The 15,526-nt window shown below is 40.8% G+C and overlaps 1 protein-coding gene across 1 annotated transcript in view; it reads right to left on the bottom strand.

Moving 5' to 3' along the window:
- The window catches only part of TOP3A (topoisomerase 3alpha), a 493,378-nt gene extending 489,553 nt beyond the window's left edge, over positions 1 to 3,825 (bottom strand). Inside the window, exon 1 of the mRNA XM_089416209.1 lies at positions 3,415 to 3,825. Within this exon, the coding sequence (XP_089272335.1) occupies positions 3,415 to 3,699 (285 nt within the window). The 5' untranslated portion in view covers positions 3,700 to 3,825. The remainder of the gene's footprint in view (positions 1 to 3,414) is intronic.
- Positions 3,826 to 15,526: the final 11,701 nt, after the last annotated feature.

Genomic DNA, 15,526 nt, shown 5'->3' with positions numbered 1-15,526 from the left:
GGAAGTAGACTACGAGGAGACCTCTGCACCTGTCGCCAGATATGCATCTATCAGGGTAGTCATATCCATTACTTCAAAGATGGGGTGGAGGATACATCAAATGGATGTGAAGATTGCCTTCCTCAATGGGGTGATTGAGGAAGAGGTGTATGTTGAGCAACCTCAGGGATTTGAGGTGCATGGGAGGGAGTCCCATGTATGCAAATTAAAGAAGGCCTTGTATGGACTTAAGCAAGCATCATGTGCATGGTACTCCAAGATCGATGGGTACCTTCTTGGATTGGCCTTCACCACAAGTGAGCAAACTCAAACTTTTACTATGTACTTGTTGAGGGTGAGTAGCTCATCTTCGTCCTCTATGTTGACAATCTCTTCCTGATGGGATAAGAGAAGCTCATTGGGATGTGCAAACAAGAGCTCGCTTCTAAGTTCAAGATGAAGGATATTGGGCTCATGCACTAATTTTTGGGATTGGAGGTGTGGCAACAACTAAGAGAGATTTTCCTTATGCTAGGCAAGTATGCAGTTGAGATTCTGAGCAGATTCGAGATGAAGGATTCAAGGCCCATGTCTACACCCATGATCACCAACTTGAGAAAGATTGATGCTTCTTAGAGTGAGTTGGTCGATCCCACTTTGTACGGGTAACTTATTGGGTCCTTGATGCATCTAGTCAATACCAGGCCAGATCTATGCTTTGCAATGAACACACTCATCTAGTTTATGCTAGAGCCAAGGCAAGTTCATTGGGTGGCAGTGAAGCATGTGTTGAGGTACCTTCGTGGTACAATGGATTTTGGACTGAGATATGTCATAGTTGGAGGAATACAGTTGCAAGGGTATACAAATCCTGAATGGGCAAGGAGTGCAATAGACAGGAAATCTACTTCTAGGTGTTGTTTCAGCTTAGGGTTAGCAGTGATGTTGTGGTTTACCATGAAGCAAGTTCAGTGGCACTTAGCTTAGAAAAGGCAGAGTACATGGCAGCGAGTCTAACGAGTTGTGAGACCATCTAGCCTCGCAAGATGCTCACCGATTTATTTGATCTTGAGATGGGACCTACTGTGATACACTACGATGACCAAAGTTGCATCAAGCTTTTAGAGAATCTAGTGTTTCATTATCAGTCCAAGCACATAGAGATAAGGTATCACTTCTTCAGAGACATGGTCCAGAGAGGTGTTGTGAGAGTGAAGTACATACCTATAGGTGAGCAGACTACAGATATTCTAACCAAACCTCTAGTGAAGGAGAAGTTTGTGTTTTACAAGGAGAAGCTAGGGGCGATGGAGAATCCCTTCCTGGCTAGAAGGGAGCGTTGATTTCTGTAGTTGCAAAAGATCTTCTTCTAGCTTTGTGTCTTAGCATGGAGAAGACTTTGATTTGCATCTTTAGGTGCTTGTCTGAGGAGTAAGTGATTTTTGATTTCTTTCCTAAGTTTAACTTAGGAAAAGTTCAATAATTAATTATCAAGAACTATTAGGCCTAATTCTAATGATAAGGAAATTACTTTATTTAAGTGACTTAAAGGATATAATCTCAACCGTGGATCTCAAGTGATCTCAAGATTTAATCCTAGCCATTGGTCACTTAGGTAATGTAGCCCACCAAAAATGGGGTACCCCTTTGGCGAGATTTTCTCTGATGTATTCTCCTTCAGCCGGTAGCAGCAGCTCCATGATAACCACTTGATAGCTTTGATGTGTTACTTTATCTCCACCACCTGAGCCAGCCATCGTGTCCATTCGCTCATCTGTCATGATCACATGTTAGAAGGTGGGCAATTGATTTAGAAGGTATGTTATTCATTATGCGATAGGGTGCTTATGCTTGTTATTCATTTTGGACACTTGACATGGATTATGGGTTGACTTGGAAAAGGGAATGGGTTTGGCCGTAGTTTTGTTACTTCACCTCAAATGGGGGGTTAATCCTGAATCCTAGTCTCATGGGATCTCCCTTATTGGCTATAAACTTTAGGAACGACACTACATGGGAAACCCTGATTTTGGTTGGGTGGTCCCACTCCCCGATACCATATAGATCACTCCCCTCCACTCGTTATAAGCCCTTTTTTAATATTCCCCATCTGGGTCCACATCTATCCATTGGGTCCACAAGGAGTTAGCATCCCCTTCCCCTTGTCCACATTTTGGGTCGGGCCTAGAAACGATGCCTCGGTAGGTTGGTGCAAGAAAAAAAAAAGGATTAAAAGCAGAAATGGCCACAAGCAAGAACCAATAAGAAAAGAAAATCATAAAATGCAAGAGATAGTCCGGACACACAAAGCCAAGCATGAGCTCTACCCCTTCATCTATGACCATTATCCAATTCCTAGGGCCAATTGTGCCCTTCCACATTATGGAAAGGAATCCTTGCATGTCCCAACCCCTGGTGGGCAATGAACTGCACCACCTTAAGGGGGTAATAAATGTTGCCACATCATATAAAACATGCTCTTATCCTGAGAGCTTTGAGCAATAATACATAAGAAAAATCAATAAAAAGAAAAAGGCATAAGAGGGGTGGAAAAACACAGAGCTGGAATTACTTGTAGAAGTTTCGTCCTTTAGAAATAGACCACAGATAACTCGCTATTCTATGAGACTCCTTTTTCCTTTGATTTGCTTCTAATATGCTCAGAACTCTCTTGATTTGTGCTTCAAACAAGTTGTGCCACAGAACTTTTCGTTATTTTCACAAAGAAACTTGATGTAACAAGAGCTCGTATACTAGAGATAATAAGATGCCACAGGAGTTCTCACATTTTCAAAGTAACTAGATGCCACATGACACAGAGAAAGCTCAGATGCCTCCACACGAAGGGTTGCCACAGAGGGTGCCACACAGTTTGCACATTTCCACCGATCCGTAAGGTAACCAAACCTAGAATCCAGGCTTCAACAAGGTTTTCGGCCCTCCTTACATTACTCTATTTTTCACTTCAGCTTTAAAAAGGAATATCATTCCAGAACTCGAATTTTATGTCAAGGAGAACGAGAGGAGGACTTCAAGTGATCCGGATGGGTGCCTTAATAGCTCGCATATCCACAGGGAAGTAGTCCCTCAGGAAATTCGGTTGACATAGAGATAATGTACCTATACCATGCCACAGAGAAGCTCACTTGAATAGTAAATAGTGTTACATACCTCAGATGATATTCGGTCCTCTATCACAATCATCATTACAAGTTCGGACCTCTATTTTCAAGTGTAATTACAGATTCGGTCTTGTTTACTCGATTTGAATGCCTAGAACTTGCCATAAACTCAACAGAATTTTATCAATTCGTCAAACTGCTCTTCAACCTTGCTCTGATACCATATTGATATTTCTAGGACACAAACTAGAATAGATTTTCTTCCTCAAATAACTACTTCCAATGATGATGAAAATGGGAATTGGGTTGGTACCTGTGGGACGATCTTCCGAACGGGGGCTTGATAAAGGTGGGCAGGATCACAAGAGTGCCACTTCCTGTATTGATCATCGAAGTCCAGCTCCATTAGGTGACCGGTCACCGATGTCATGAGCATGTTGCACGGCTGGTTGCCTATTGTGTAGTTGAATTCATATATTCTGTTGTAGCGGGAACGGCCATCCCTCGTCCTGCAATTGTTGTAGGACAGAATATTGGATACCGTCTTTGCCACCGAGGGCTTTTCTGCCACATTCAACACCCGAATTGCCCTCGACATTGCTATTGCCCCTGGTTCTCGCTGCTCACCTTGCCAATCAATAGTGTTGCATTTCAATCGCTTCCCTTCCCGCCTCGGGAGCTCTGGTCGCGAGGTTAAGTTTCGTTTTTCCTGATTCTAATATATTGTGGATATGCATATTTAATTATTTTGTTTTATAATTGAACATATTGTTTTGTTCTGTTTCAGAGATGAATATAATTATTTTGTTGTATTTAAAATTTGATTTTACACTTACCATGTTCAAATTTATGGAACATCATGGTTTTTTCCCATTTCAAGTAAGATTTCATATATTAAATGGTTGTCAAAAAAATTATATTTTTTAATTATAAAAAGAAAGAGAGATATGATAATCCTTAGAACCTTACAAAAGGTTAATCTATAGTTTATTTTATATATATATATAAGTTTATGTATAATGCTTTTTAATTATGTGATAATTTATTGGTGTTTTTAATAAAGTTTGGTAATTATCATATAGTTATATTAATGATAGATGTTTATATTTAGGTGTTTATTTTGGTGAGGGATATAATATATCTTATATGTATTTGACCATTTTTTGAAAATAAAATAGTTTGTAGTGTTTTTGGAATAAAATTTACTAAATCATGTAAGTTACTTTGAATAGGAACATGCTCTATAAACTCGTAAGAAAGATTGGGGGTGTGGGTGGTGAATTCACTACACAGTGCTATTATTGACTTTGAAGATATTGATGTTTGAGGTGAAATCAAAGAAGTTGGGGTTAGAAAGTCTTTTTGGACCAACTTATTAAATTTTAACTATCTAATGTATGGCAATCTCTTCCACTTGCCATCTTTGAAAATTACACCCAAAGGTATATATGATGTATGGTTTGTCTCCCAGATATATTTAGAAAGACATGGCACTCAAATTGATACTTATTTTAAAGTATTTGCATCATATAGCATTTAACTTGGTAAGGAGGCGAAATTGTTAGGTCCCTATAATACTAGTGATGCCCCCATTACTATTGTAGTTGTATCTCTTATTAATATCGTTGTGCCCCTATTGTTCGCATGTTGTTATTACTGTGCCCCATAGAATCCCTCTATTGTTATTTTTGTGCCTTTATATTGTTATTGTTAGATCGGCTTGGTTATATTGTGACCCCTTAGACTCCTATATATAGAAAGGAGGTTTTGTCATTTGTATCATCCAAGAATTGTTCATTTGTGTAAAGTAAAGGAGGTTGCCCCCTCGAAGAGGCTGAATTCTAACGCATTCAACTATCTTTTCTATCTTTTTGTGAACTAGTTTCATAACATTTGGTATTAGAGCTTGGATTCTAGGGTTTCGCTGCTCCAAATAGGTCATTGTGGCATTTTCGCTATAATTTTTTTCTACGACATTTCAGAAGCGAAACAAAAACCCATTTGAGACGAAATCGCGTTGAACCTCGGGTCCGAATTTCAAAGCTTTTCGCACTATATTTGCGGAAATATTATCTGAGGAAGTTGGCCTTTTTGCAGACTCCTAAATTACATTCTAAACAGGTGACCTTGGGAGAATCGTCATAACTTTTGTTTCAAGCATCAGATTGAAATTTCGTAAGAATTTACAGAAAGAGGGCAGACTGTAGTTTCTTGTGTATATTTTTCAAATACTAAGGTCAAAACAGTGATAGGTGGCACTTCATACAAGTTCGCTCTTGTGGAAAGGTCTATAATCAGGTCATCTTGGGAGATTGTGCATAACTCTGTCTTGGAGAATCTAAATTCGATCAGACTAGTGGCATTGGAAAGAGGACATAGAGGGCTACTGCAGGTCACAATTTCAAAACTGGATGATCCGAAATTACAGAGATACATCAGATTCAATATCGAGCTCCTACAAAGTGAAAAAAGGTGTGTAACTTCTTCTTCTTCTTCTTCTTCTTCTTCTTCTTCTTCTTCTTCTTCTTCTTCTTCTTCTTCTTCTTCTTCTTCTTCTTCTTCTTCTTCTTCTTCTTCTTCTTCTTCTTCTTCTTTGCATAAGCTTTGATCCAAATCGGATCCATAAACAACTGTCATAGAACCATGACTATATCGGGATGAAACAAATCCTTGAAGAATCCAAAAGAGCAATCGAAAACACCTTGAACCAGTGGTCATGGCATCCGGCGCGGAACGACAAGGACCTCGGTCAAAGCGCGCTAACCGCGACCCATGGAGACTGCGCAAGAGGTCAAAATAGCCCCTGGGAGCCCCGGATCGGGAAAAGGAGTTGATTTTCGATGTGTGTTATGCGCATCACTGGGAAAACAGGGCCGAAAAGGAGGAGCCTTAAGCACTCGGTCGTGTGGAGGAACCAGAGGACCGCGGGCGGAAAAAGGTAAAGGCACTAAAGTACAAAGGCGGGACGCACCCTGGGAACTGGCGATATTGATCGGGGCGCCCTTAAACAGTAAGCGGTTTTGGAGAAAGCGGAGCGATCACACTCAGCGATCGATGCATGGCAGCGGAGGTGAGAGAAAAATCGTCGTGATCGCGCGTTATCGGTCGAGCAAGTCAACCGCGCATGGCATGCGAATGACGTTGGATCTGGAGGAGCCCAGATCGGATGGCTGAGATTGTGTCTGATAGACAGAGCGGAATTGACGGGGAATTAAGCCGTGATTTAAGGGGATTTGGAATCCGTTGACCACCACAGTGGAGAAAGCAACGAATCGACGAGCGGGCTGGCGCAGTTCCGATGGGGACGCGTGGCTACTTCTCGAGCGTTCATGCTAACGCGGAACAGGGAACTCCAAACACACAGGCGGAAGGCGAATCGACGTAGGCGGGAGAGGAACCGAACAGGCATGGAGGTCGACTAGCTAAAGCCATGAACAGAGATAGTTCAACGGAGATCAAGAGAGATTCAGAACGAAGAGTCCAAGCGAGCAAGAGAGACAGTGAACAGTGAACCCTAAGAGGAGGACTGAGCACAGAGAGCAGTAAATCCAAGCAAAGGAGACAGAGGGCGGAGCTGACCACAGGCAGCATCGAGCACCAGAGAGCTTGAAGAATCAAGCCTTCCCATAGAGGAATCTGTCTGGATTGAGCATCACAGTTGGCTCTTTCCATTGTAGACCAAGGGTCACAAAGCTGGTAGGAAGAACAAGAGTCTGTGTACTCCTAGTAGCTGGGGGAATCCAAGAACCACCCTCCCAAGCAAAATCTGCTTCAGGAGAACTCATATTGAGTCCCTGCATTGTAATTTCTCTGCTAAAAAACACAATAAAACAAGGCCACCATTGAAGCTGGACTGGAGACGTAGCCCTGGAGAATAGGGTGAACTCCTTATTAAAAATTGTTTGTGTCTTTGTATTGCTTACTGTATTTCTCTGTTGTCTTTCCATTTATTTTCTGTGTATTGGAAATCTGATCGATCCGTTGTTTCAATAACACAGAACACACACACCAGCACATGGGTCTGTAATACCTTTTGTTTAATAAATCTTCACTGAGGTCACTCATAGGGTGATTATCAGATCAAGTGGTATCAGAGCTCTAGGCTGTAAGGTTAGACAAGCTTGTGTTGGTTTAGCTGTGAATGCTCACTAGATCAAAGCTCAAATTAGGAGAAGGAGAGTTGGTGGAAACTAATCCTGAAATTGGGAGAGTCTATTCTCGGAAGACAATGTCAGAAGAAGGTTCTATAGGGCCAGATTCTCAATTCATAGAAAGTTTCCTAGCTATAAAGTCCATGGTAGAAGAAATGTATAGGGACTTTAGAAAGCATAAGGGTGAAGATTCATCAGGCTCTAAGAAAGATAAAGAAGAAGATGAATCTCATTCCCATGACCACTCCAAAAGAAAGGGGAAAGAAGAAAGCATCCCTACACCTCCTAGTAGCCCTGTGCATAATAATAAGGCATCTTTGATTAAGTTAGATGTTAAATTTGATTTGCCTATATATGATGGAGAGCTAAATGCTGAAAAGTTGGACAATTGGATTAGACAAATTGATGTGTATTGCAGAGTACAAAATATAGACTCGGACAAGAGCAAGATTCAGCTGGCAAGCCTTCGCCTAGGGGGCACTGCCTTGGTATGGTGGGAAGGCAGAACCCAAGCTGATATGAGGAAGCATGGTAAGACCATCTCTGTCTGGAGTGAATTTGTTACTGAAATCAAAAAGCAGTTCTATCCATTGGCCTACATGCAACAAGCCATGATGAGTTGGCAAACTCTTCAGCAGTTGAAAGGGCAAAGTGTACAAGGGTATACTCAAGAGTTTAGAAAGAGAGCATTGATGTTGGGTATTTCATTAGACTCACCAAAAACTCTTTTGAAGTACATTGGTGGTCTACACAGCTACATGAGGCATACCATCCTCATGTTTAATCCCACTAGTATAGATGAGGTATCTGTATAAGCTACTCATCTGGAAACTAGAGGAAAGAATGGAAATCCAGAAGTTGGGGGACCATCCCAACCCACTGTAAGCAAGAGCAAGGAGAAAAGAAAGCAGAAGTGGGAAGCAAGGAAGGCTAACACTGCACAAAAAGGCAAAGCCTCATGCACCCACTATAAAAAGGAGGGGCATGATGATGAGCACTGTTGGATTCTGCATCCAGAGCTGAGACCTAAGAAGTCCAAGGGCAAGAAGAAGAAGACTGCTGCAGCTATTCAGAAGGATTTGGGGTCAGACTCGGGAGATGAAACAATCATTGCAGCCACATGTATAAAAGGTAAGAATTCTGAAGCATCTACTAGTAATTATGCTCAATCTGTTATTGATGAAAAACATGAGAGAAAAAGGCATGAGCTTTTCCATATTCGAGTTGTTTCCAAAAATCAGAAGATTGATACTTTGTTTGATAGTGGCTCACAAGTAAATCTGATTTCTGAAGCAATTGTAAAGAAATTGGGATTAGCAACTACACCTCATAAGAAGCCATACCCATTAGGATGGTTGAATGATAAAGCAAAACTACAAGTGACTAGACAGTGCAAACTCAAGTTTTCTTTTGGGTCAGCATTTGTAGATGAGGTTGAGTTGGATATAATTCCTTTGGATATATGTGGAATTGTTTTAGGAAGTCCTTACTTGTATGATAGAAAGGTTATTTTTTATAGAGCCGAGAACAAGTATCTACTTGTTAAATATGGAATCGAATACTTTGTAAGAGCTCATAAGCTCAAGAATAATTATACTCTCATAAACTCAGGACAGATGAAAAGAATGATAAATTCATGCAAACAGTTCTTACTAATGGTTGTAAAGGAAAAGAAAACTGATAAAACCAATGTATTTGAGGGCTGTAATTCTAATCAGCAAGCTGATATAGAAAAGATTGTTTCAGAGTATGATGTCTTGTTTCAAGAACCTCAAGGTCTGCCACCCAAAAAGGGAATAGTACATGATATTATTTTGCAGCAAGATGTTCCTTTGCCTAACATTGGGATGTACAGGTTGTCTACTTTAGAGAATGCTGAAATCAAGAAGCAGGTGCAGGAGTTGCTCGAGAAAGGGTTCATCAGGCCTAGCACCTCACCATGTGGGTCTCCAATCGTTTTGGTGAGAAAGAAAGATGGCTCGTGGAGAATGTGCATTGATTATCGAGCACTAAATAAAATAACGATAAAAAAATCGTTATCCCCTTTCTCGCATAGATGATATTTTAGATCAACTGAAGGAAGCTATTTATTTCACCAAGCTGGATTTGCACAGTGGATACCATCAGGTTAGAGTTGCAAAGCAAGATGCATGGAAGACTGCATTCAAAACAAAGCAGGGATTGTATGAATGGCTGGTTATGCCTTTTGGCTTGACCAATGCCCCTGCTACTTTCATGAGATTAATGAATGATGTACTCAGACCTTTTCTTTATGATTTTGTTATTGTGTATCTGGATGACATTATGATTTTTAGTAAAACGTGGGAAGAACATTTAAAGCATGTTAAGCAGACATTAGATGTTTTGAAAAGAGAAAAACTTTATGTTAAACTCTCCAAATATGAATTTGGCAAAACCTCTATAAATTATTTGGGTCATATAGTAGGGGGAGGTGAATTGAAAATAGATCCCTCTAAAGTGGCAGTCATTGTAAACAGGCCTAAACCCAAGTCTGCTACAGAAGTGAGAAGCTTCTTAGGAGCAGCACAGTACTAGAGGAAGTTCATTTCAAATTTCTCCTCAATTGCAGCTCCCTTACATGCTTTGATAGGATTGAACAAGGTGTTTCAGTGGGGAGGTAAACAATAGAAAGCCTTCGACACCTTGAAAGAAAAAATTAGTACAACACCTGTACTAGCACTGCCAGATCTACAAAGGCCATTTGAGACCCAAACTGATGCCAGTGACTATGCCATGGGAGCAGTGTTGACACAGCACGGTAAACCCATATGTTATCATTCTGAGACTTTTAATCCTGCAGTAGTCAACTATCCTACATATGATAAAGAATTGTATGCATTAGTTCAGAGTGTGAAAAAGTGGAAATATTACTTAATGGGCAAAGAAACAGTAATACATACTAATCATCAACCACTTCAATATCTACACTCCCAAACTAAGTTGCAACAATCAAGACATTACAGATGGATGGGTTTTCTACAACACTTTCATTTAGTCACCAGATATAAAAAGGGCATACATAACAAGGTTGCAGACATGTTATCTAGACCCATTATAAATGCATCTACCATACTTAAGCATAATTATGTGCTACATGAAAGCTACACAGAACAGTATGCTCAGGATATGGACTTTAAATATGTATATGCAACTTTGAGTCGAGGCAAAAGAGTAGAAGAATTGGACTATCATGTGAAGGACCGACTCTTATACCATTGTGGGAAACTCTACATTCCACAAATTGAGAGAGCAAAGATAATTAGGGAAGCACACACTTCTCTGATATCAGGTCACTTTGGTGTAAGTAAAACAGTTGCACAGCTACAAAGGTTCTACTATTGGCCAAGAATGAGCGAGACAGTTTCTAGATATGTAAAGGGGTGTGTTATGTGTGCTAAAAGCAAGCCCAGCAACATAAAACTAGGCTTGTACACTCCATTGCCAGTTCCTTCTCACCCTTGGGAAAGCATTTCCATGGATTTTGTTGGAGGACTGCCTAAATCTAGGAAAATTCATGATTATCTATATGTTTTTGTGGATAGGTTCAGCAAAATGTGTGTTTTAATACCCTGTAGTAAATAGATTACAGCTGAACAAACTGCAAAATTATTCTTTGAACATGTATGGGTCCATTTGGGATTACCCACTTCTATAATCTCTGATCGAGACACCTGATTTGTGGGAAAGTTTTGGTCCAGTTTGTGGGAACTAATGGACACCAAATTAAAGAAAAGCATGGATTTTCATCCACAAACAGATGGCCAGACAGAAGTAGTTAACAGGACAGTGATCCAGTTACTGAGAGGATATTGCAGCAAACACCCTAAGCTTTGGGATGAACACTTGTGTTATGTGCAACATGCTTACAATAAAGCCAAACACTCTTCTACCTGGAGATCTCCTTTTGAGACTTGCTTTGGTTTCATACCAAGGTCTCCCTTGGATTTTGTCTTTGGTAAAGATACCATGGTTGATGGATACAGTGATGTGGACAAAGAAACTAGGTTCATTGAACAGATCCAGGAGATCCACCAGGCAGTACAGGAACAGCTGGAAAAGAGCCAAGCCAAGTACAAGGCTAGGCATGATAAGCATCGGATGGAGCATAGTTTTCAAGTTGGAGACCAAGTCTCGTTGTATATTAGCAAGGACAGGATGCAAGGTGAAGGCAAGAAGTTAAAACCTATGAGGTATGGACCCTTCAGGATACTTGAGAAGATTGGTGAAAATGCTTTTCGCCTTGATCTGCCAGCTTACATGCACATCTACTCAGTCGTGAACGCAGATTGCTTGAGGTTGTTTGAACCTTCAATGGTTGAGGACCCTGAAGAGCAGAGTCAATTGCCTTCTGTTGATGACCTACTACCTGAATATCTTAATGAGTTGCAGGAAGATACAGTGCTGGATAGGAAGGTAAGGACGACACACAGTGGACAGGTGGAAAACCTCAAAATTGGGCTTAAAGGTTCGAAGCCGAGCAGTGCGAAGTGGATTGAGATTGGACAAGTGAGACAATAGTTTCCTCACTTAGTTGATGCTTGAAAAAAAACCAACCTTTGGTGGTCCAAAAGCTTTTCAGTTGGGAGGTCGTGATCCGAATTGGATCCATAAGCGACTGTCATAGAACCATGACTATATTGGGATGAAAAAAATCCTTGAAGAATCCAAAACAGCAATCAAAAACACCCTGAACCAGTGGCCATGGCAACCGGCGCGGAACGACGAGGACCTCGGTCAAAGTGCGGTGACCGAGGCCCATGGAGACTGTGTAGGAGGTCAAAATAGCCCCTAAGAGTCCTGGATCGGGAAAAGGAGCTGATTTTCGATGCGCGTTACGCACATTGTTGGGAAAATAGGGCCGAAAAGGAAGAGCCTTAAGCACTCGGTCGCGTGGGGGAACCAGAGGACCGCAGGCGGAAAAATGTAAAGGCGCTAAAGTACAAAGGCGGGACCCGCGCCCTGGAAACCAGCGGTATTGATCGAGGCACCCTTAAACGATAAGCGGTTTTGGAGAAAGCAGAGCGATCACACTCAGCGATCGACGCGTGGCAGCGGAGGTGAGAGAAAAACCGTCGTCATCCGCGTTATCGGTCGAGCAAGTCAACCACGCACGACGTGCGAATGACGTTGGATCTGGAGGAGCCCAGATCGGATGGCTGAAATTGCGTCCAATAGACAGAGCATAATTGACAGGGAATTAAGCTGCGATTTAAGGGGATTTGGAATCCGTTGACCTCCATAGTGGATAAAGCAACGAATTGACGAGCGGGTTGGCGTAGTTCCGATGGGGACGCATGGCTACTTCTCGAGCGTTCATGATGACGCTGAACAGGGAACTCCAAACACACAGGCGGAAGGCGAATCGACGTAGGCGAGAGAGGAGCCGAACAGGCATGGAGGTCGACTGGCTAAAGCCATGAACAGAGACAGTTGAACAGAGATCAAGAGAGATTCAGAACGAAGAGTCCAACCGATCAAGAGAGACAGTGAACTGTGAACCCTGAGAGGAGGACTGAGCACAGAGAGCAGTAAAGCCAAGCAGAGGAGACAGAGGGCCGAGCTGACCACAGGAAGCATCGAGCACCAGAGAGCTTGAAGAATCAAGCCTTCCCATAGAGGAATCTGTTCTAATTGAGCATCACAGTTGGTTCTTTCCACTGTAGACCAAGGGTCACAGAGTTGGTAGGAAGAACAAGAGTCTGTGTATTCCGAGTGGCTTGGGGAATCCAAGAACCACCCTCCCAAGCAAAATTTGCTTCAAGAGAACTAATATTGAGTCCCTGCATTGTAACAATAAAACAAGGCCACCACTGAAGCTGGACCGGAGACTAGCCCTGGAGAATAGGGTGAACTCCTTATTAAAAATTGTTTGTGTCTTTGTATTGCTTAATGTATTTCTCTGCTGTCTTTCCATTTATTTTCTATGTATTGGCAATCTAATCGATCCGTTGTTTCAATAACACAGAACACACACACCAGCACATGGGTCTGTAATACCTTTTGTTTAATAAATCTTCACTGAGGTCACTCATAGGGTGATTATCAGATCAAGCTTGGTTTGAAAAATTAGTTTGAAGGAATTCAAAGGGCATAGTAAAGCATTATTATCGGTAATTGATGCCCCAAGGAAAGAAAATGCAAACACCTAGTAAGCAACATGAAAGTTCTAACATGACTCATGAAGAAGAGGAAGAAATGCAACATGATATATCAAAATTACGAGACCAAGTGCAACAAATGTCACTTGCACAAAAAGTAACAGAAGCTAAGATGGATGGTTTAAAGAAAGATGTAGAAGCTAAGATGGATGGTTTAAAGAAAGGCGTAGAAGCTAATATGGATTGTTTAAAGAAAGATATAAAAGCTAAGATGGATGGCATGGAAGCTAAGATGAATGGCATGGACACTAAAATGGATGGCATGGATGATAAGATGGAAGAATTGAAGATAAATTTGAATAAGTTGCTACAAGAAATGGTCACTAATGGTGAAAGGGTAGTAAAAGAAACTCATGATGAGAACAAAATAAATGTTAATCATGATTTCATAGACTCTAATGTTGGATCGAAGACCCACCATATTCCAAAAATCAATATGAGGAAGTTTGATGGCAAGGATCCCGCAACATGGATACTACAGATAGAGCAATTTTTCGATCTTAATAATGTGCAAAACACACAAACGGTACGTATTGCAACTTTATATTTGGAACCAAATCAGTTTGTATGGTATCAATGGCTTTGCTCTCGTAAACAAGTTATCATTTGGGAAATTTTTACGAAAGAAATGGCAGCACATTATGAGGATACAAAAAGCAACACTTTTTTTAGCCAATTGATAAGTCTCAAACAAAAGGGTTCAATGATGGAGCACATTGAGGAGTCCCAAAAATTGAACATAAGGGTAAAAAATATTCTAGAGGAGCATAGGATTGATGTGTTCATAGGGACTTTAAAGGATAATATCCAACATGATGTTCGCCTTTGGGAACCTGATTCATTATAGAAAGCATTCAGGTTAGCAAGAAAAATGGAAAGCAAAATTATGGCAACCAGGAAGCCTACCACTCACAACTATAAATATGGAAGTGTTGTTGCCCCTAGCCTTCCACAACCTATAAGGTTGAAACCACAACAATTGGAAGAAAAAAGAGCAAAAGGGCTTTGTTACAGTTGTGATAGCAAATACACTAAAGGTCATAAGTCTGCTGAGAAGAAATTATTCTACATAGATTGTGAAGAGGAAGAAGAAAAGGAACAAGAAAGGTCAAAAGAAGAGGATATACTCTAGGAACAAAGCCTAGATAAAGAAGAAATGAATCCGACCATATCTTGTAATGCATTGGCTGGAATTACCACTCCTCAAACCATCAAGATAGAAGGACATATCAAGAAGAAAAAGGTAATAGTGTTGATTGATTCAGGAAGTACCCACAATTTTATTCATTGTAAGATAGCAAAAGAATTGAATTGCTTCCTATATCCAACACCACAGTGTCAAGTGATGGTTGTAAATGGAGGAACGATAAATTTCTCTAGAAAGTGTCATAATATCAAGCTATCCATGGGAGAATATGTATTGAATAGCCCAATGCTTTCCATTCCAATGGGAGGTGTTGATGTTGTACTAGGAGTCCAATGGCTACAATCCTTGGGTATAATAACTTTTAACTTTCAAGAACTTTTCATGAAATTTTATGCCGAAGGAAAGGAAGTTGAATTAAGGGGTATTGCAGGGAAACCGAAAAAGATAATAAGCTCTAACGGTATGACAAAGCTTCTAAAAAAGGAACAACGAGGTGTAATTGCACAATTATGTTCGCTAGATGTTTCCACATCGAAATCATCTTTTTCTCCAAATCTCCAAAAATTATTGGACAATCATTCCAAGGTATTTGAGACTCCCAAAGGTCTCCCACCTATTCGTGATCATGATCATGCCATTAATTTGATTCTAGGAAGTGTTCCTCCAAACATCAGGCCGTATAGATATCCCTATGCCCAAAAGAGTGAAATTGAATGTATGGTTGCAGAAATGCTTGAGGCTAGTATAATTCAACCTAGCCAAAGTTCTTTCTCTGCTCCAGTAGTATTGGTGCACAAGAAGGATGGATCATGGCGCATGTGTCCGGATTATAGGGAGCTCAACAAGCTCACTATTAAAGATAAGTTTCCCATTCCTGTCATTGATGAATTATTGGATGAATTGCATGGATCAATTTACTTCACCAAGTTAGATCTTCATTCAGGATAT

This window comes from Pinus tabuliformis, chromosome 3_2 (genome assembly GCF_031772625.1).
Source record: "Pinus tabuliformis cultivar Carrire ecotype Pingquan chromosome 3_2, CPIR1, whole genome shotgun sequence".
NCBI lineage: Eukaryota > Viridiplantae > Streptophyta > Pinopsida > Pinales > Pinaceae > Pinus > Pinus tabuliformis.
Note: the sequence above shows the minus strand (reverse complement) of the source record. Positions and strands in the feature narration are given on the sequence as shown.